The sequence below is a fragment of the Chionomys nivalis genome, chromosome 4 (genome assembly GCF_950005125.1).
Source record: "Chionomys nivalis chromosome 4, mChiNiv1.1, whole genome shotgun sequence".
NCBI lineage: Eukaryota > Metazoa > Chordata > Mammalia > Rodentia > Cricetidae > Chionomys > Chionomys nivalis.
Genome location: NC_080089.1, coordinates 115,949,178 through 115,971,210, shown reverse-complemented (window position 1 = coordinate 115,971,210; position 22,033 = coordinate 115,949,178). Strand labels below are relative to the sequence as shown.

Sequence of the window (22,033 nt, the reverse complement as noted above, 5' to 3'; positions counted from 1 at the left end):
TCCAGGTGTGACTTATGTGTGCTGGGGGTGTGTGTCAAACTCAGGACGTCATGCACACTGAACAAGGGGTCCACCAGCTAAGTCACATCCCCTGCCCTGGGAGGGGCCTCCAGATACCCAGTTCAGAGTCCCCACTTCCCCCCATCCCCCCAAGGCTGGACTGACCCATAATTCCATCCTGAGAAACTGGGAGAGGTGTACTGGGAACCCAGCAAAGGTGAGTTCTCTTAGCATCTGAATAGGGACTGCCGCACTGCGCCTGCCGCCTGCCCGCTCAGGCGTTAAATGGTTTCCTAGAAGGAGAGCTGGCTGGCCAGTATCTTTCACAAAATCCAAAGTGTGGTGATTGCAGGGGCAGGATGTGGCTCAGTGGGAATGTGACTTGTCCCTACCAGGTGAGGTCCAGCTTGGGGGAGGTGGATGAATACAATGAAGACAATGGGCCTTGATAATCTGTTGACCCTTTTGCACAGGGTCTTAGTTCAGGCCCTTCTGCAGGTGGTCCTACGGTCTGAGCCCACTGCCAGGGCAGGCTCAGTGGACATCATGGTAGGGAGGGGTAGTTGCTTCTCTAGTTCCGAGATACTGGGAACAAGATTGGGGCAGGGGACACTCTGAAATAGCTATAGGGTGCTTTTTCCCAGCCATTGCTCTACTGGGAGATCTCTTTGTTCTGCTTCTTCAAGAGTCTGGAACAAAAGTGAGCTCCATGAGGAAGGGGCCAGAGAGCCCCAGGGAAAGTTGCTTCTTAGGCCTTAAAGACATAAAGCTTCTAGACACCTTCAGGCCAGATGAGGCATGAGTCAAAATAAACCACAGACAATACAGAAATGGCGAGAATATGTCATTTTCCCAATTCTTTCTCCACCGGTCCACTTCCTGCTCTCCCCCATGTAGTGTGTATAGACCGATGACTTCTACCGGCTCAAGCCCTCTCCAGTCACAGCTAGGGCCTCAAGGACCCTTGGGCTTTCTCCAAAATTTCCTCTCTGATCTTGGGATAATTGGGGTACTCCGTCAGGACCTGGTACAGAGATAGATCAGACGTGTGGAACCAGGCAGGGGGTTCCTGCATCATCCCACTTGTGCTGACGACTTACAGTGTGACAGACTTCGATGGCATCCACAAATTTCTTGTCTTTCAGATAGTTGAAAGCCAGTTTGAAACCTGTCCGGAGGTAGGGAGGATGCCTTGGTAAGGGGGAGCCCTCGGGCTCTGTCAACCGCCAGGATGCGGGACTTGGGCACTAGCCCCCGGGCACCTTGGCCTGTTGTCTTACCAATGGCAGGGCTGGCTTGGTGACTGTACTTCCAGGCCAGCTCATAGTTGGTGGCCGCATCCTTGTAGGACTGCTCTTTTTCCATGATGAAACCCATGTACTCATAGGCCTTGCAGCAAGACTGCAGGGAAAGCCAGTGAGCGTGTCTGCCTGCCCCAAAGCAGCCACCATGGTCCTCAGGCTGGGACCAGGAGGGGGCAACGGGATGGCAGTGAGCAGCATTAACCCAAAGTACACAGGGACACCCAAGAGCACCCTCAACATTTTGAGGGTTTAACTGTGTACCCACTCCTTACTCAAAAGCTGGCACGACCCCTTCATAGAAAGCCCCTCCTCTAGCATCCTATCTGTCAGAAGCTAATCCTTGCGCATCCCTCAAGCCCACCGACCTCCCTCGCTCCTCTCCCAGCCGTGCCTGACCCCACTAAACTTGGCTTCTTCCTTGACCTGTGGCTCCTGGTTCCGGGTTTGTCATTGACTTGCCCCTCTGACTCTACCTCTCCCCATCATGCTCACACCTCCCTTATTCTCCCACCCCAGTGGATCCTTGCCTTGTTGTACTGGAGGCAGCGGCGAAGCAGCTCCGAGGCCAGGTCGAACTTGCCGCCTTGGCAGTATATGTCAGCTAGCAGAAGCCAGCTCTTTTCCAGGTATTCGGCCTCATCCAGCGTCCACGGGACCTTGGCGAGGCGCTTCAGCTGCGTGCGAGCCTTGGGGACTTGCTTCAGTAGCATGTAGGCCTGTGCCATGGCCAGCAATACAGGGATACTGTCCTTCTGCACACGCGCGGAAGCGTGAGTGGTACACTGGGGCACTTTGGCTATCACCCCCATCTTGACCCCTGCCCACCAGAACCCATCCCTGGCTCTCGCACCTCAGCCTGGGCCATCTCGATAAAGGACCCGAGAGCCGCCTCTACATTCGCCTTTTCCCTGGTGGCCAGCAGGCAGAGGCTCTGCAGCAGCCGCAGCTGGGTCTGCCTGGAGTCCGAGTGTGGGTAAAATTCCCGCAGGAGCTTCTCTGCAGTGCGCACCCCGTGTTGCTGGGATTCTTTCCTACTGGTGGAGCTGTAGGCATGGGGCTCGGGCTGACAGCCTGCTTCTGTGGCCCTCACCTGGCCTGGCTGAGGCCCCTTCCTGTGCGCCCCCACCCCGTGCTTACCCCAGCCCTCTTACTTGCTGTCAGCCATTAGGCTCTCGAAGGTCTCCCCACCGACAATCTCATTATCAGGGTTCAGACAGATCTGGACCATGTAGCAGGTGGCAATCTGGCCCCAGGTACTGTCCTTTCGGGCTTTGTTCAGAAATTTCAAGGCTTCGTTGGGCTGTCCAATGTGCCTACAAAGAGTGCAGGAAATGCCAGGAGTCGGTCAGAGGAGCTGTGTAAGGCATGTGGAGACCAGGGTGCGTGGACACATGGGGGGCACTCTGGATATCTGGTCTGAGTGTTTTCTGGAGGCTGCTCTCTGCTTCCCCTCTGCTGAGCAAGACCCTAGCTATCTGCTAGGGAGGCCTGTTATCCTACCACGGCTCCTCAGTATGCTCCAGGCTAACTCACCAGCAGTAAAGGCCTTGGCAGTAGTTAAACCCTGGCTCCAAAGGCACCCGGCTAGACACCTTCTTGGCCAGTTCAAAGAAAGCAGGGGCCTCTTCAAGCTTGCCACTCCGTCGTAGCAGATCAATCAACTTATTCAATACCAAAAAATTGTCTAGAGAGAGAGAGAGAGCGAGAGAGAGAGAGAGAGAGAGAGAGAGCAGAAATCTGCAGCATGCAGTGGACAGCACCACACCAGGCTGGTGTTCTGAGGACTGAGGCGGGAGAAGGGAACACTGGACCTTGAGGAGGTCTCAGGAGACACTACTTGTTTAGGCTGAGCAGAGAAATTGCATACACAAAAGTGAGTAAATGATACAGTGCTTAGAATATCCACATGCCTTGGTCAGAAAGGCACCTGCCGAGCAAAACACGAGGACTTGAGTTCGAATCCCCAGCACCCATTGGAAAGCAAAGGGTGGCAGACTTTGGAGGATTTCTGGGGCTTGCTGGCTATCTCCAAGTTCAAGTTCAGCAAGAGATCTTGTCTCAAGGGAACAAGATGAAGGTGCTAGAGCAGGGCACTCATGTTGTCCCCTGACCTCTAGGGGCTCTCTCTCTCTCTCTCTCTCTCTCTCACGCACGCACACACACACACACAGCACTTACCCCCTACCTGGCTCTGTGATGTCCTACCTGTGATTTAACTACAGGGCTGAGCCCTCTTTCTGTCCCCGTTTCGACAGAAGGGGACGCTGAGCATGGAGGAGTGAGTAGGTTTTCAAAGGTTGCATGGCTACTGGGCATACCAGGCTTCACACCCAGGCAGCCTGACTGGGAGACTCTGCTGCTAAGCACAACTGCTTGTCCTGTGGGACCGCAGAGGCTTGGGCCTCTGGCTTGGGTTTCAGGTTTGACCCTTGAAGCTGCTGTTTCATTCAGTAGCAACTAGGGGTGTGGCTAACCAACCCAGAGAGAATGCCTACCGGCTTCCAGGTGGGTGTGACCATAGAGGGGACTGTGTTGAGTCCCAGTAGTTGCGATATAGGGACAGACAGGCTGTCCTGGTTCCAGTGCCAAGCGCCTGGGTCCAGGAACTGGCCCCCTTGGACTCAGGAAGGGCTGCCACGTTCTGGGTCTTTATCAGTTTCCTGCTTCTCTGGGAACAATTGGGAAGGAAGGGGCTTCCTCTGCCCAGCCAGGAAGGAGGGGATAAGGCCCACCCTTCTCTGGGATAGCCATCCTGGCTGGGTGGGGAGGCGGTCTTCTGGCCCCGAGTACCTGGAGCTTTCTCCAGCACTTGGCGGTAGAGACTGATGGCCGCTTCGTAGTTTTGTTTTCTGAACATCAGGTCAGCCAGCATCTATTAGAAGACACACAAGGGCGGCTTCGTGGGGGCTGGCCGGGAAGGAAAGTAGAAGACTCCCCAGGTAGCCTCCCTGGTCCGGAGAGCCTGTGAGCCCCCGGAGGACTGCAGGTGTCTTTCTACCCTGCAAGGCGGAGGCCTGGGGTGGCCCAGGAGAAGGCTGACCAGGGAGGGTGATTTCACAGTCACCCGACCTTCACCTAACAGGGGGTGTGGTTTCCCCTGAAGTTGGTCCAATCGTGCCCCGCCCCCAGCCTAGCCTCGAGGACGCTGCTGCCCCCTGCTGGCCTTCCCATGCCTCCCCCCCCACCCCCCCCCCCCCCCGCCTCCCCAAGAAGGACAGATCAGGAGGCTGGGACAGGGCCCCAAAGCTCTTAGGGTGGGACAGTGAATTGTCTGAGGTTAAATAATTAGGAATCTGTCACGGGGGCCCTCGGGGCGGTGCGCAGCATGACAGGCAGCTCCTACCACCGCAGCTCTCTCGTGCGTCTGCTCCATCTGTAAGAGGGGGCCACAGCGCTGTTCACACAAGTCCAGCTGCCCCTGAAGCAGGTAGAGTTGCGCCAGCTCCAACGCCACCTGTGCGGAGACCAGACAGGAAAACAAGCCAGCTCCGCGTTCGCTGCAGTCACCTTTGGCTCCCTCCGAACCCGCCGCCGCCTCCGCGACTATTGGCTTTGAAAGCAGGCCTCCCTCTCACCCAGTTCCCCTGCCGTTCTGTTGGTTTTACCAACGGAATGAGCTGGGGCCTGGCTAAGCCACTAATCTCATCCTTTGGCCTCTGCTGCTTCCTCTGGGGACTCCTCTGTGTCCTGGATTCCTGGACAGATGACAACGTGCTAGAATCTCCTTCTTGCTACTCTTTTCCTCTTGCCTGAGGCCAATCTCAGGCAAGGGTCATGCCCGCCCTACCCCACAGTCACCAAGGCCTGTCAAAGGGTGAACAGATACCAAGCTAATTTTTTTATTATTTTTTTTTCATACAACATATTTAACTATGTTTTTGAGACATGTCTTTCATGGGTCATGTATCCCAGGCTAGCCTCCAACTCATTATGTACTCGAGGATGACCTCCTGCCTCCTGCCAGGTGCTGAGATGACAAGTTTTATGTAGTATGCGAGGAGGGGGCACAGGCGGGGGACACTAAACCAAGGTCACTCTTCCAATGTCCAGGCTCTTTAGAAGAGTGTGAACTTAGTGTGAACTGTTTCCTCATCTGGCACCACACCCCTGCCACGATTCTCAGCTGGCTTGGAAACTCAACCTGGGCCAGATTCCCACGCAGCCTGGCAACCACGAGTCACCCCGCATCCCTACCAGTGGCACCCCCACCAGCGGGAACTGACAAAGGCCAGGCCAATGAGACTTCCAGGGCTGTCTTTCCCTATTTCTAGCCTTCATAAATGGCCCAAAGCTGGCCTTCCTTCTTTCCCTCTGGCTTTACACCTGCAGCAGCTCTCTCGGCAAGGATACCCACCCCAAACTCCTGGTCCTACCTCCACCTTCCAAGGGCTGAGGTTACAGTTGGGTACGACCCTACTTGGTTTGTAGTGAATGGTGACTGAAGCCAGGGCTCTGTGGGCGCTAGGCAAGTGCTGTGCCACCTGGCCACCTCCCCGGCCCCCACGGTGTCATTTCGAGGGCCACGCACCTTGTTGTCCATTGGCGAGTAGGAGAGGGCGTTCTTGTAGGACTTCACGGCGCTGTCGTAGTCTTTCCCTGTCACGTAATGCTCCCCGGTCTGGATGCAGATGGAGGCTGCCAACTGCTTCTGGAAGGGGAGCATTTCGGGTTGCTCCAGGGGAACCCTCTTCAGTATCCGGGACTGGAGGTCCAAGGCCTGGGGGAACCAGTGAGGCTAGGATCAGAGACCCCCAGCTCAGGTGCCAGGCCACAGGACTTCCCAGTGTGTTCTATAGCTGGCAATGTCAGAAAGAGCACCTTGAGGAAATCGGGGCCACTCCCTCAGCACACGGGAGGGAGGCCTGCACTGCCCCCCAACCCGCCTGCCCCTGTCCGCCCCACCCCCCAAGGAGCAGAAGTGGAGGGCAAACTTGTCTTTAGTTGCCTGCCCTGCCTCCACCACACCTTGGGGCTGTGTGTCGATTTGCTTTGGGCTGTCTTGCAGGCTAGAGCAACATACAGTAGGTGCCCAGAGCCGGCTGGGCATTTGTTACTAGTGGTGTTTATTGCTTTGTTTTTGAGATGAGGTCTCACTATGTAGCCCTAGCTCATATGGAACTTGTTAAGTAGATCAGGCTGGCCTCAAACTCAGAGACCGTCCTGTTTCTGCCTCTACAGAGCTGGGATTAAAGGCATGTGCCAACCAAGCTCAGGCTGGCTTTTTGTTGTTTGAGACAGGGTTTCACTATGTAGTCCTGGCTGATATGGAACTTGTTATGTAGACTAGGCTGGCCTGAAACTTACAGAGACTGTCTTCTGCCTCCAGAGAGCCCCGGGATGGGTTTCCATTGCTGTTTGAGACAGGGTCTTCCGTACTCACGCTGGCCTGGAACTCATTATATAATCAAAGATCCTGTGCTACCATGCCTGGTTTGTGTAGTACTGAAGGGAGAACCAAGGCATTTGTGCCTGCTACCAACTCAACTATGTCCCGGGGCTGTGCTTTGGCGGACACATTTGCTCTGCGTTTATCTCCCTTCTGGAAAATGAGGCAGTTCTCTCGCTTCCAAGAAGTGAATGGAGGAGGTGAGGAACAGGAAAGATAGCCAAGTTGCTAGAAGTGAGTGAGAACTAGTGCTGGCTCCTTAAGGACAAAGAGATAAGTAGATTGGGTGGTAAACAAGATAAGGCACCTTATCAGGGCTTGACTAGAAGGCACGCCTTTAATCTCAGCACTTGGGAGGCAGAGGCTAGCAGGATCTTGTGAGTTCAAGGCCAACCTGGTCTACTGGTGATTCCAGGACAGCCAGGACTGTCACACAGAGAAACCCTGTACCTCAAGTGGTCAGAGGCGGGGGGGGGGGGGGAGGGGGGGAACACGGGGGGGGACGGGGGGGGGACGACGGGACGACGGACAGACGACGACTCTGCCCTGGGAACAAGTGGGAACCTGTTCTTGCAGGTGGAAAGTGAGGAAGGCCCGACAGGAATGGCCAAGGGCGTGTGGATCAGGGCAGCCCCGTATGGGAAGAAGATGTGTTGGTACAGGCCAGACTTCAATCTCAGGTCCATCTCCTTGACTTATGATAAACCCATTGTAAGGTGAATACATGCAAGTAAAAGATGTGTTGATTCAGGTGTCTCTGTACTTGGGAAACAGACGGATCTTTGAGTTCAAGGCCAGCTTAGTCTATGTCAGTCATTCTCAACCTTCATAATGCTGCGGCCCTTTAATAAAATTCCTTGTGTTGTGGTGACCTCCAACCATAAAGTTATTTTTGTTGCTACTTCATAACTGTAATTTTGCTACTGTTATGAATTGTGATGTTAATATCTGTGCATTCTGATAGGTGACCCCTGTGAAAGCCATTTGACCCCCATAGGGGTCATGACCCACACAGTAAGTACTAGGCCAGCCAGGGCTATAGAGTGAGATGCTGTTTCAGAAAAATAAAAATTCAAAATTCTTGGGCTGGAGAGATGGCTCAGCACTGAAGAGCACACACTGCTCTTGTGGAGGACCCGTGTTTTGTTCCCAGCACCCAAATCGGGCAGCTCACAACCACCTATAACTCCAGTGCCAAGGGATCTATTGCCCTGTTCTGCTCTCCACAGGCACAAGGCATGCATGCAGTGCACATACATATGTGTAGGTAAACAATTATATTGATAAGATTAAATCTTACGAAACAGCATTGACTAGAGCTGGGCAGTGGTGATGCAAGTCTTTAATCCTAGCACTTGGGAGGCAGGTGGATCTCTGAGTTTGAGGCCAGCCTGGTCTACAAAGTGAGTTTCAGGGCAACCAGGACTACACAGACAAACCCTGTGTTGGGAGAAAACAGCATTGACTGTACTGAACACCGTGAGCACCAAAGCTTAGCAAGAAGAACACTGTAGAGCACTGGGCTAGCCTGGCAGTGAGTGGCCCCTGGGAAGCTGTTGCTCGCTGCCACTGTTAGCATCTGCCAGGCAGAAGAGCGCCATCTATCTCTAGCCCAGGAAAAATAAAAATTCAGAACTCGACCTACAGTTCTGAAAAGTTCTAGAACTCTCAGCCAAATCACCTCAAGTCATAAACATCTGTACTTAGCTCTGGGTTTTAGTCTTCATGCCTTGAAAGGTTTTCTCAGTCAGATGGGAATGTCATAGTGTTTAGCCCAAAGCACCGCTGTGAAAACTTAAAAAAGAGCAGAGAAACCGGACATAGCGGTGCTTCCCTGGATACCAGCACTCAGCCACTGAGGTAGGAAGACTACCGTAAGGCAGCCTGGGCTACATAGTGAGAGCTCTAGGTTAGCTGGGTAAACTAGGAAGACCCTGTCTCTAAAAGAAGGAAGGTAGGTACTGAGCTAGGGAGGGCAGGAGGAAGGAACAGAGGGAGGGAAGGAGAGGGGGACAAACATAGCTTCACAGAGCTTTCAATGCATGGACTTTCTGCCACTCTCACGCCGACGGTCACCTCACTCTTCTTAAGGACAAAGTCACTATCTCCCGGCCCTTCTCAGCCCAGCCCAGCCCAGGGTTCTCAGACGAGAGGGTGATGGGCCTCTCTTGAGGAAGGTCTGCACCCTGGCAGGCCCGTGGGCTGAGCCTCCTTCCTCCCCGACATCAGGAGCTACAAAGACCTTGGGTCAGTTACCTGGTTCAGCGTTCCAACCACATCCTCTTTTTTATGATTCTTGTAAACCTTTGCCAGCAAAAGCAAGCACTTGACCTCATTCATCAGTGATGGAATGTCCTTGACCTCTAGAGAGAGAGAGAGACACACACACACACACACACACACACACACACACACACACACACACGTCTCAGTCAGCTAGTCTGGCCCGTGGGTTGGTGGGAAGGACTGGGTTCAGATCCCTAGCTAATGTGGACAGGGGTCAGAGCGAGTTCGAACACCGCCTCACCAGAGTCTCGTTCCAAGGCCTGCTTCAGCACCTTCTCTGCCTTGTGATATTTCTTCAGCTTCAGCAGCAGCTCGGCCAGTTCACAGCACAGGAAGTCCTGCCCACTGATCTTCTGGGCGGCCTCATAGTAATTAATGGCCTTCGTGCACACGGGAAATACTGGCCTCAGCTTGGCTCTGCGTGGGGGTTGCTGACACCATGTCCCTCCAGCAGCCACCACATCAGATCGCCCCTCGCCCCTAGGCACACGGAAGCCCCATTCCCGCCTCCCAGCGGGGCTCAGGCCTCAGGTGAAACAGGGAGGGCAGACAGTGCAGACTGGTGTGCTCACCCCACTCCCCGTCACGCTTTCAGCAGGAAGCTGGAGCAAAATGCTGTACCTTCCCATCTAGACCCCCAACTCGTGGGCTTTCTAAGCTCTTTCCCTGCGTGGCTGGCCCTCCCTAGGGGAGCCTCACCTTGGCATACTGGTGGGTCTTCATGTAGGCTTGTCCGATCCTGCTGACCAAGGAGGCATCGTGAGGGTTCTTTCTATAGGCCTCATCGTACACCTCCAGGGCCTTCTCAGGCTGGTGGGGAAAGTATGGAGGGGGTGTCTTTCTCTCCTCTCACCAGAGAAGTGATCCTGGGAGCCAGTTAGCAAGGCCCAGAGAGTCTCTCTCCTTACCTCCTGAATGTTCATGAAAGCATCACCCAGTAGCAGGCTGCTGTGGGGGCCGGGCAGGTGTTCACAGAGCTCCCTACGGGAGAAACCAACTTCCTCTCTCAGGCCTGGGCCTGGCGAGTGTCCATCTGTTCATCATCTTGAGTCCCAGAGATCCTGGGGAGCACTAATAGCCAGGCTCGCACCTGCTGTTCGTCCAGGCCATGGCCGAGGCCCTCTGGTCTTCTCCATGAGCGGCCATACTGTTTTGCATGTTTGGACTTGGTAGTTTTTGAGCCCAGGGTCCATGTCTCAGGCTGATTATGAACTCGGGTTCTCTAGTTTCTACCTCCCAAGTACTGGGGTTACAGCGGCGGGTCGCCCCACCTGGTCTTATGTCACACTGAAGACTGAATGTGGAGCTAACGGGATGCTAAGCTAAGCACTCCGTAACTGGGCTACACCCCCAGTTATACTTCCTTTTCCTGAGACGCTGGGTTAGAACCCAGGTCATGGGACATGTCTGGCAAGCACACAGCCACTGAGCCCCACCCCAGCCCCACACTGCTTCCCTGAAAGTCTAATCCCTGTTGGTCAGTTCCTACCCTCCCAGCTCCTCAAGCCCCAGACTGCCTAGTTTTTCCCAGAGAAAGGGGCTGGGAAGGACCTCTTGAGGTTCTAATACCAAATTCTAGGAGTCAGGGACGGTGCTTCCGACTTCCATGCTTTCCTCGCCCACCCGGCACTGATCACCCCTGAGGCCCTGCACCAAGGAAAGGCAGACAGCAGGGCCAAGGTGTGAGTTGTTCTCATGGTTCCGTTGGCACCAGTGCTGGAATCCGGACCTATATGCTCCCACCATAATGTAAAACACACAGCGCGGGGGAAGGGCTGAGGGTCCTCGGAACTCACCCTCGGCCAGGGAGACTTACGGGGTCTAATGTGGTCTAATGCACTCTGGGGATACACTCTGGAGACCAAGTTGAAGGCATATAACAGGAGGGAACCCTCCCCAGCCTCCAGGGAAAGCGTGCCAGCCGCCTGCCGCGTGGGTGGAGCTTACATGTAGCAGCCTATGTAGAGGCGCACGTCCTTGCGCGTGTGCAGGTAAATGCTGGCCATCTTCTCCTTGGCTTCCGTGTAGCAGGGCTGCTTGGGCGTGATGCCTCTCAGCATGCTCAGGGCCAAGTCCACGTTGCCTTTGCTCAGCGCCAAGTCCACGTTGGCGACTGTGATGCGCATCTCCTCCGGCGTGCCGCTGAACTCATTGATGGCATCCTGCATGATCTTGGTGGCTTCGTGCTACAAGGTGGAGGACCAAACAGACCCTCTCTTTGTTAAGATCTATTACAGGTGACCCGAGGACATTTATACCTCTGTTCCAGTCCCAGTCCAGGGGTGCGCCTGTGCCAAGAAGATACTTGGCCACTTGCAGAGCAGCTGTGGAGGCAATGGCTGGTCATTAGAACACAAAGACGCTGCTGTCATGATTGTGCCTTCTCTAATGGGGACAGCTCATCCAACCACACCCTTTCCACAGGAGTTTCGCCGGGAGGCCAGTCATGATGATGAACACCCACAATTCTAACACTCAAGAGGCTGAGGAAGGAGGATCATGAGTTTCATGCCAATCTGGTGAAGGGGTGACAACGCGGCTCAGCAGGTAAAGGTGCTGGCTGCGAAGTTCAATCCCCAGGTGCATATGGTGGGAGGAGGGAGCCAACTCTCATAAATTTGTCCTCTGACCTCCATGCACGCATGCATGTATGCATACATGTTCATATATGCATATATACAAAAATAAATAAATGCAACTTTAAAAGTTAAAAAAGCAAAAGCAAAACTAAACAACCAACTAACCAACCAACCAACCAACCAACCAAACAAACAAACAAGCAACAACAACAAAAAACCAAGTCAAACAACGCTAGTCCTCCAAACCCCAAAGTGCTAGGCTGTAGTGAGAACACTCTTTGGCACTGTTGCGCCAGACTGCAACCTCCTCTGGGAGTGCCTTTTAAGGAAGTTGGGCAGAACCCTGGGCTCACATCTCATGACCCCTCTCTTTGTCTGACTGCAGAACTGACTTTCAGCTTATCACCTGCTTGTTCTCCTGAGTTGAGGATGGACAGAAGTAGAGGGTGCTGCATTTGAGACCTCTATCAGCTTGGATTGGAGCTTGGCCACCCTAGGGGTGCCCCTGTGCCCCTAGGTGCAGGGGGAGCTGTCTCACTCTATCCCGGGCCCCAGTCCGTCCCCAGCCCCACTCCCCTACTCTCTGTCCCCAGTGGGAACATCTGGGCTTGTTGTCCTTCACCCAGTTCCCTTCCTGATGCCTGACAGATGAACCCTTAGCTTTAGGAACAGCTGAGCTGTCAGCTGAGGTTGGGTGGGCAGTTCCTGGTTCTGCACAGGTAGAACATCTGTCTCTACCTGTCTTGTGTTACTTTGGGTAGTTTTGCTTCCATGTTCACACATTTACCCAGAGAGTCGTGTGTGTGTGTGTGTGTGTGAGTTACAGCTGCATGCTCGAGCATGAGCAGGCATACCAGCACATGTAACCACACGCCAGGGGTCAATCTCAGGTGTTATCCCTAGGAGCCACCCACTTGATTTTCTGAGAGTCTCTCATGGCCCTGAAGCTTGTTCATTAGAGTGGGCTGACTGGCTAGTGAGCCCCAGAGATCCTCCCAGCTCCACTTCCCCATCTGGAATTACAGTCATGTGTCGTGTCCCCGCCCCCTCCCCCGCCCCCCCCCCCCCCCCCCCCGCCCAAGCATGGCTTTTTTGAACAGAGGGTTTCTCTGTGTAACAGCTCTGGCTGTCCTGGAACCTGCTTTGTTTATAGGCTGGCCTTGAACTCACAGAGATCTGCCTGCCTTTGCCTCTCCAGTACTGGTGTCTTAGTTAGCGTTTCCTCTTTTTTTTTTTTTTTTTTTTTTTTTTTTTTTAGATTTATTTATTTATTAGGTATTCAGTGTTCTGCCTGCATGTATCCCTGCAGGCCAGAAGAGAGCACCAAATCTCATTACAGATGGTTGTGAGCACATGTGGTTGCTGGGAATTGAACTCAGGACCTTTGGAAGAGCAGGCAAAGCTCTTAACCACTGAGCCATCTCTCCAGACTTTAGTTAGGGTTTCTATTGCTGTTAAGAGACACTATGACCACAGCAACTCTTATAAAGGGAAACATTTAATTTTGGTGGCTCACATAGTTCAGAGGTCTAGTCCATTATCATCATGGCAGGAAGCAAGGCAGCATGCAGGCAGACATGGTGCTAGAGAGGTAACTGAGCATCCTTACATCTTGGTCCAAAGGCGACAGGAAGTGAACTATCTCACTGGGTGTGACTTGAGCATATGTAAGTCCTCGAAGCCCTCCTCCACAGTGATGTACTCCCTTTAACAAGACCACACCTACTCCAACACCTCCCATTAGTGTCGCTCCCTTTGGGATCCATTTCCTTTCAAACCACCATGCTGCCTCCCTGCTGTGGGACAATGGTTTTATACTGTAAAGACTTGTTTCTTGTACTTGTTTAATAAAATGCTGATTGGCCAGTAGCCAGGCACAGGCAGGAAGTAGAGGTGGGGCAATGAGAACAGAAGAATTCTGGGAAGAGGAAAGAGTTAGTCTGCAGTCGTCACCCAGTCACAGAGGATGCAAGATGTGACTGCCTCACTGAGAAAGGTACGAAGCCATGTGGCTAACACAGACAAGAATAATGGATTAATGTAAGATGTAAGAATTAATTAATAGGAAGCCTGAGCTACTAGGCCAACCAGTTTATGATTAATGTAGACCTCTGTGTGCTTATTTGGGACTAAATGGCTGTGGGACCTGGTGGGACAGAAACATCAGTCAACACCTCCCCTTTCCTCCAGGATCCAACTCAGGTCCTCACACTTCCATGGCAAACACTTTACCAACTGAGCCATCTTCACAGTCCTTTATTTTTAAAGGGGGAAAAAAAAACCCTTTCTGGCTAGTTTTCCATCTCAGTCAGGTGCATCACAAGGGAAAGATATGGGCCTTGGTCACAGAGATGGTCCAGGGCAGACCGCATCCTGTGAGCTGGCAAGGCTGCTGAGGCCAGAGTATCATACAGATTTCAGCTCCTCCAAGCCTTGTTCTTGCCTCTTGCGGAGGCAGGGGTATCTCTGCAGGTTTGAGGTCAGCCTGGTATATATAGTGAGTTCCAGGACAGCCGGAGCTACATTAGAGAACTCTGTCTCAACCAAACCTAATCAACAAACAAAAGGGCTCAGATCATAGCCCAAGTGAAGTGAACCTCAGACAAAATCAGAGCTTGGCCCCAGGCTGGTCTCCTGGGGCCTCCAAATGTGCCCCAGCCCAGGGAATGGGAGCAAAGCGGTTTTTTCTTTGTTGCGTGTCTATGTGTTTAGTGTGCACGCATGTGTGTATGCATGTTCGCGTTGGGGGGTGGAGGCGTGAGTGTGCAGGTGCACACTCATGTTTGCATGAGCAGGGAAGAAACTGACATCAGGTATCATCCTCTGTGATCATTTTATCATCAAGTTCAGTCTCTCTCACTGAACCTAGAACCCTCAGACGCATTGGGGGTTCTGGCAATCTGGACTCTGGTCCCGATGCTTTCATGGCCTAATCCCCAGCCCCATGTAAGGCGTTTCTCACCAGCTCCCCATTCAGTCGGAGGGCCTCTACTAGCTCCAGCAGGATGGACGCCCGCTCACTGGGCCGTACGGAGGGGCCTCGGCTCTTCCTGCTCTCTTCCGCCTTTGTGGTGGGCAGTTTTACGATCATCTTCAAGGTCTTTATGGCCTCGGCATAGTCACCAGTCTTGTTGAGGGCCCTGGCTTTGATGAAGTGGTAGAGGGGGTAGTCTCGGACCTAGGAGAGGCAGAGTGGAACTGGGGCTAGCTTACCTCTGCTGCTCACATGGCAGCCTGGGGAGCTTCTCCGAGGGAACCAATGAGCCTGCCCTGCCTGTGGGCTAGCAGAGTTCCTACGTCTTTATATGCTCCCCTGCCCCAGCAATGGTCCAGAAAGGGGTGTTCGATTGGCCGCAGAGTGCAGAGAGCTCCCACCTGGAAGTTGTGGCTGACACCCAGCTCTAAACAGTGGGAACACATGGCAAAGTTGCCCTGAGCCAGGTAGATCTGGGACATGAGGAGGTGGGCATCCACAAAGGTGGGATCCAGCTCCAGGCAGCGCTGCAGGGTGCTCTGGGAGTTCTCCAGCTCTCCTAGGGACACAGAACCAAAGCCTGCATAAGAGAGCTTTAGGAGCCCCCGAGACCCAACAAGTACAGGAAGAATGGGTTTCACATATGTGACCATTTGGAAATCTGGTATTTACAGAAATCTCTGTCAAATGTTGGTATTTTACCCAGTTAGAGAGAGAGAGAGAGACAGAGAGAGAGACAGAGAGAGAGAGAATATGCGGTGTGTGTGTGTGTGTGTGTTGCACACCAGAAGACAACTCCAGTACATTCCTCAGGAGCCATTCACCTTGTGTTGAGACAGGGTTGGTCTCTGGACTGGAGCTCAGCATGCAGGCTAGGCTGGCCAGCCAGCCCACCCCGGGCTTCCACCTGTCCCTGTCTGCCTCTCTGGCACTAGGATCACAAGGAGGGATCAAGCTCAGGCCATTGCAATCACAAGAAACATGCTTTAATGACTGCCCTGCCAGGCTTGTTAAAGTCTGACTAGACTTGACATCTGCATGACCCTGTAAGTTTTGTTTTTGACCCTTGTATTTTATCTTTATTTTTCATGGTTCTGGGAATCAAACCTAGGACCTTGTGCATGTTAATGAGGCCCTATACCTACTTGGGCCTTGACATACTGTCTTTTGGATATGGGATTCAGGATGTAGTCATGTAAGCAATTTATCCCAAGGGTCAAAGTCTTCATTTAAACTCAAGCCGTGGAGGTCTGAACTCCTGACACTAGGAAACTTAGGTGCCCCTCTGAAGCCAGGCATGCTGTCCTGGTTTGATAGTGGCAGCTAAATGCCAGGGTGCAGAAGGCTAGGAGGGGCACTTTCTCCTTCTGTAGTCAGGCCTCTACATAGCTGCCGCCTGGAAGCCATCACTTGTAAGTTGGGATACACCTTTTTTGGGTCCCAAACTCCCTCATCTTTTCTTGTGTGCTGTGGAGAGGAAGAGGTCACCATGGCAACCTCACCTCTTGGAGACCTAGCGTTGGTTCCAAACCTGCTGGTAGCTGCCAGCACCTCTGGGACAGTTCTTCTTCCCTGGCCTTGGACCCAGAGGACATTAAAACTATGAGTAAACCTGGCCCAGAGAGCCTTGAGGACAAAGTCTTAAGAGCCCTCAGGTGAGTGAAAGCCCTCAGCGTAGAGACAGCGGGAGACGTGGTAACAGTGGATTCCGCAGGCAGGGAGATGGTGCAGGCCCTAAGTGAAGTGCTTCAGGGGAGGGCTGTGTATCGCAGAGAACAACTGGCCGCCCACAGAATGTTCTTTCCTTTCCTCTCTCTGATGCCTAAACTGGGACATGGGAGAAGTTGGCAGACCTGACTGTGGCCTCAGTGAAAGCCTCGCCATCTGGGGCCTCACGGAAATACTATTCCTGTCCCACGTGGCCTTCCAGTTTCCTCACAGCGGTATTCTGTGTGTGTATGTATGTACATACGTGTGTATGTATGTATGTATGCAGGTATGTGTGTGTGTGTCATATATACAAACAGGAAAAGAATCCCAGGCAAGGAGCCTGTGGCTACACCCTAAGACAGAAGCTCCACCAGGTATCTGCTAGCATTTGCTGCTCACCTGAGAGGAACTTGACCTGAGCCGTCACAAACAGTGGGTCCATCATGGCCGGGGCTACCTTCACCACAGGACTCAAGATCATAGCGACTTGTTTAAGAAGTGGAGACACGAGCTGGCCAGGTGACCGAGGCTGTGGGAAGATCAGAGGCTAAATGTGTGGCTGCCTTATTTCTTCTCCTACCTCCTCTTCTTCCTACCAACACTTGCCCCCTGATCCTCCCTCACCATCTGCCCAGGGTCTCATGTAGCCCATGACAGCCTTGAACTCCCTGTATAGCCAAGGATGATTTTGTACTTCTAACCCTCCTTCCTCTGCTGCCTGAGAGCTGGGATTACAGCTCCTGTCAGGACAAGGACAGGTGCATGGCTGGCCGGTGTACTGCCCCACCCAAATACGGAGCCTGTGCCCCAGCTTCAGACAGGCCTGGGAACTTGTGAGAGAGAGGACACTGCACATCACCTGGGACATCCGGCTCTGCACCAGAAAAGCCTCTGAGGTGATCTGGCTTCAGCCTGTTCCTGTTTGAAAAGACCTGGAACAGGCTGGGGCTGTCACTCAGGGGATAGAGCACTTGCTTTGTGGAAAGTACTGAGTTCCATCCATGGCACCCCATAAACTGGTTGTGGTGGCAGCTCTCAGGATGTGAAGGTGGGAGGATCAGGGGTTCAAAGGGCATCCCTGGCTACACAGCAAGTTAGAGACTAACCTGGGCTACAGGAGACCCTGTCTCAAAACCAAGACAACAAATAAACACCACAGAAGCACTAGATTCCTGACCGCTTCCTCACAGTTCAGCTGGGCTTGCTGACTGGCCAGGTAAAGCCCTTGTTTCTGTCCCTTGTGTGACTGCCAATCACACCTGCACTTTAGGCCCCTGCTGAGAAGATGGGTCATCCCCCTAACCTGCTTGGGGCAGAAATGCAGATACTCCTTGGCAATGCAGACCAGAAAGAGGGGGTCCAGCTTTTCGAAGTACTCGGGGCTCAGGGCCAGGCCCTGCATGCTGGAGAAGTGCAGCTCCACTGCCTCCTTCAGGAGCGCGGTGGCCTCCTGCTCTGGCTTTTGCTTCTTAGATGCCACAAGGGCTTGCAGGAAGACCAGGACCTGTGGAAGAGAGGCTTGGGGCCTGGAGCCGAGCTGGCCCGGGAGCCGAGGCTGGCCCGAGCAGTGAGGCCGGCCATTGGGATCGCCCTCTGCTGGAGACTCCATAGGGAAGCCATCCTTGCCTATTAGCTCTGACCTCAGACTTCCCGAGGGATTGCTGCACCTCCTTGAGGAACTCCAGCTGGTGCGCCGCCTCCTCCAGCTGGCCCTGCAAGATCTGGCACCAGATGCTCCCTGTAGATGGGACAAGAACGAAGCTGAGCAAGCAGCAGAGCCAGCAGCCGGGCAGATTCAGGGGCAGACTGAGACGGGAAAGGAAGGGCCCAGGCAGGAGGTCGCCTCACATCTTCACAAACTGCAGGAGCGAGGCAGGTGTAGGGCAGAGAACTGAAGCGGAAAGGCCGAGAGAGAATCATCCCCCATCCATGTGTTGGTTTAACAATGGCTCCAGTGAGAAGCACCATTAGCCACGTGTGGTTTAACCCTTCCCATGGTTTTCTAAGTATTTGTGACTAAAGTACACACAGCAACACATAACCCGAAGATCTACAGATTTAGGGGTTCAGGGCACAGCATGCATGGAGCAAGACTGTGTATGTGCAAGCACATGCGTGAACTTGTGTGCCATGCGGTGCATGTGAAGGTCAGAAGGCAATTGTGGGAGTTGGCTCTCTCCTATGGGGTTCAGGAGACGGAACTCGGGCTGTCGGGCTTGAAGGAAGCCACTTTACTACTCAGCCATCTTGCCAACCCTGCTAAGAATTTAAACATGTTCCAGAGGACCCAGGTTAGGTTCCCAGTCCTCACAACAGAGGGCTCACAACTGCCTGCAACTCCAGCTCCGGGGGATCCAACACCCTCTTCTGACCTCTGTGGGGGTGTGTGTGCATACACACGCTCATTCACACACGTACACCCCTCTCAGGTATACACACAATGTCAAAGGACCAAAGGAATGAGTTCTAATCCATATTCTCCTGATTATTAGGGGGAATAAACATATTTTTATATCTTTACGTTGGTGATGTTTCAATCACACTGTGAATTTGCTATATTTGTAGCCCCCCTTCTTTTCTTTCAGGGTGACTGTTTCTATAGTGGTAGTGTAGTGGGGACTGGAGGGCTTACACCGGCCAGGCAAACACTTACTAAGCCATGTCTGCCTGTTTTATAGACTAGGGTAATTAACTTGTTTTTAATCACTATTTTTGAGACAGGGTCTAGCTTTGGTGCCGGTCCTGGAACTAGCTCTTGTAGACCAGGCTGGCCTCAAACTCCCAGAGATCCACCTGCCTCTGCCTCCCGAGTGCTGGGATTAAAGGCGTGCACCACCATCACCCAGCCCGACCTTGAACTCTTGATCCCTGGCTTCCACCTGCTGGGTTGACAGGTGCACACCTACACACACAGCTGATTGTGCCCTTTACTTAAGGGACAAAACACCGTATTCCATAGGGGTTGGAGAGATGACTCAGGGTTAAGAGCACTGACTACTTTTCCAGAGGACCCAGATTCAATTCCCAGCACCTACATGGCAGCTCACAACTGTCTATAATTCCACTTCCAGGAGACCCAACACCCATGGAAAAACGCCAACCTTCCCATCTTTGCTGATGTAGGATGTGGGTGCTCCAGCCACAGCATGGATCATTCCTGGGCTTCCATCTAAATAGGTGGCTTCACTGGAAGATCCCCATAGGACGGTACCCCCTAAACTCACACACAGTCTGGAGAGCAGGACGCCACCCTGCCCGGCCCGTGGAGACCTGCCAAGGCAGCCAGCCGGTTCTCCTCTAGCTTCATGGCCTCCTTGTACCACAAGCATGCTTCCTTCACTTGCTGCTGTAGGATGAAGAGATAGCCCAACTCTGTGGCCACAAGGGCACAGGAAGGTGTGGTCATGAAGATGCGCTCCAGGAAGCCGCTCACAAGTCGCTGGACCGCCTGGTGCCTCCCGCACTGCCAAGAGTGGACAGATGGGAACAGAGAGTCAGTCCAGCTGCCTGGGTGAAGATACACCAGAAGTGGAGTCATTTCAGCAGAGCTGGGAAGGACTCAAAGAGCCCAAGAGATCCCTGGGATCTGTGTGTAGCTAGCTATCCATCTCCTGAGGAACCTGCCTCCAGTCATAGTATCCTCCAAACATATTCTTGGCTGGCCACAGTAACTGATTTTTTTTTTCTTTGAGAGAAGGTTTCTCTGTGTCCTGGCTTTTCTGGAACTCTCTCTGTAGACAAGACTGGCTTCGAACTCACAGAGACCCACTTGCCTCTGCTTCCCGAGTGCTGGGATTAAAGGTGTGCGCCACCACCATTCATCAGTAACTGATCTTAGTAGTTACCAACAGGTTGTTTTGTGTTTGTGACAGGGTCTCATGTAGCCCAGGCTGGCCTTTAACTTGCTATGTAGCCGAGGCTGGCCTTGAACTCCTGATCCTATGCCCCAACCATTTGAGTGCTGGGATCATAGGCATCACCACTCCCAACTTATTACCAGAAGGTGGGGTTTAGTTTTGTGGGTTTTATTGTGTTGCATTGCATTGTATTATATTTATTTATAAATAGATTATTTATTTACATTTTATATGGATTGGTGTTTTGTTTGCATGTATGTCTGTATGAGGGTGTCAGATGCCCAAGAACTGGAGTTGCAGACAGTTGTGAGCTGCCATATGGGTGCTGGGAATTGAACCCAGGTCCTCTGGAAGAGCAGCCAGTGCTCTTAACCACTGAACCATCTCTCCAGCCTCTGTTTTTATTTTTTATCTAAAGCTTGTTGAAAAGCTATTTGAGTTTGGTGATGGGAAGTGGCTGTGATGAACCATGTCCCATGCCACTTATTAAGGTCACAGCTGAGAAACTCAGACACACACATGGAGGGGGACAGTCACCCAGCAGCACTTAGCAACCCTGTTCTGGTCTCTGCAGCCCAGGGTTGGCCTCATTCTTAGTTTTTCCTGTAAACCTTTCTTGGAGTGAATGTTCTTACAAAAGACAAGTTCTTTGGCAACTTTGTCTGGACCTTCGATGCCAGAGGCCCAGGTGGACTGTCTGTTAGGTCACTCCTATGAGAAGAGAAGAATATGGATCCTGGAACAGGGCAGGCTTCTTTCTGCATAGCAGAGGCAGTGGTACCTTACCCCATGGCTGAGCTATCACTCTGAAGCCCTTCAGACCCCATCTCCCTGGTCACTGTAGCACCTCCGTGGGGTACCTTGGTGGAGGACATGTGGTCTATTATGTCTCTGTTATCAGGGGAAGGGGAGGGGGGTGGGTGCTCAGAGCATAGAGAGAAGCCAAGGTCCTCTCATGGGGGGCATAGCCAGAAACTGGATGCTGCCCACTTACCAGTCTACTGACCACAAGAATCTTCTTAAGGTGGAGACTGGGATTCTGGGGTTCTCCAGTCTCTAGTGCCTTGATTAGATTTTTAACATGATCGGTAGCCTGCAGGGACAAAACAGACAATGTGGGGGGTTGGGGACTTACCTTAGGTGGTTGAGTGCTTGCCTAGTATGCATGAAACCCTGAGGTACACAGCATATAACCAGGCATGGTGGTGCATGCCTGTAATACCAGCACTCAGGAGGTAGAGGTAGCATGGGGTGGGAGAGAGGACATCCTTACTACACAGGAAGTTCCAGACCCTGTCTATAAATGGAACAAAGCAAAACTGAACCCCAAAACATAAAACCAGAGTTGCGCGGAACTTTTTTCAGTCTTAGCTGCACATTAGATGGGCGATTGGGGCCACTCCTCACTTAGCTCTGATGCCACCCTCTGGGATTCGGCTTTGCCTGTCCCAGATGACCAAGGCAACAAGACTATTTCAAAGCCCCACAAGTGGAGCCTGAAGGGACATCATTCCCTCCAGGGATGACCCTGGCCCTTGCCTCGAGTATGTGAGGAAGCTGCTCTGACAGCCCCACCAAGGCAGAGGCCATTGCTCTAAGTGGCCTCATGTGACCACACGGTTGCCCTTAAGTCCCTGCCTGCAGCCTGCAGCCTGCAACAGTAGAGTCCTCAGCTCTATTCTGAAATGTGGGTAACAGGGCACCCCTGTTGTTCCACGGGACCTTCTACAGTGCTGTAAGTGGGTGTTGCTGTCCCGACTCCCCAGCACAGCAGAGGAAGGGATTAGGAAGTCTGGGAGGGGCATCCAGCCACGCAGGAAAAGTCCAGGGGTTCCGAGGGAAAGCCTGACATCGTGAGTTCTAGCCCTGGGACCCACATGGTGGAGGAGAAGGTTGGACATCCTGCTCCCCTGCCCTCTGCCCTGCCGGCCCCCAGC

The 22,033-nt window shown here is 53.0% G+C and overlaps 1 protein-coding gene across 1 annotated transcript in view; it reads right to left on the bottom strand.

The window, feature by feature from the left end:
• Positions 1-231: 231 nt before the first annotated feature.
• Positions 232-22,033, bottom strand: part of Ttc21a (tetratricopeptide repeat domain 21A) — a 32,067-nt gene continuing 10,265 nt past the window's right edge. The window contains exons 8-29 of the mRNA XM_057767394.1: positions 21,091-21,189; positions 19,510-19,702; positions 17,880-17,977; positions 17,543-17,743; positions 16,639-16,768; positions 14,931-15,088; positions 14,518-14,733; positions 10,924-11,162; positions 9,885-9,957; positions 9,676-9,786; positions 9,218-9,356; positions 8,947-9,053; positions 5,833-6,021; positions 4,648-4,758; positions 4,095-4,176; positions 2,838-2,988; positions 2,456-2,617; positions 2,155-2,347; positions 1,832-2,056; positions 1,281-1,401; positions 1,101-1,168; positions 232-1,024 (exon numbers count right to left, since the gene is read on the bottom strand). Coding sequence (XP_057623377.1) covers positions 947-1,024; positions 1,101-1,168; positions 1,281-1,401; positions 1,832-2,056; positions 2,155-2,347; positions 2,456-2,617; positions 2,838-2,988; positions 4,095-4,176; positions 4,648-4,758; positions 5,833-6,021; positions 8,947-9,053; positions 9,218-9,356; positions 9,676-9,786; positions 9,885-9,957; positions 10,924-11,162; positions 14,518-14,733; positions 14,931-15,088; positions 16,639-16,768; positions 17,543-17,743; positions 17,880-17,977; positions 19,510-19,702; positions 21,091-21,189 — 3,144 coding nt within the window. The 3' untranslated portion in view covers positions 232-946. The remainder of the gene's footprint in view (positions 1,025-1,100; positions 1,169-1,280; positions 1,402-1,831; positions 2,057-2,154; positions 2,348-2,455; positions 2,618-2,837; positions 2,989-4,094; positions 4,177-4,647; positions 4,759-5,832; positions 6,022-8,946; positions 9,054-9,217; positions 9,357-9,675; positions 9,787-9,884; positions 9,958-10,923; positions 11,163-14,517; positions 14,734-14,930; positions 15,089-16,638; positions 16,769-17,542; positions 17,744-17,879; positions 17,978-19,509; positions 19,703-21,090; positions 21,190-22,033) is intronic.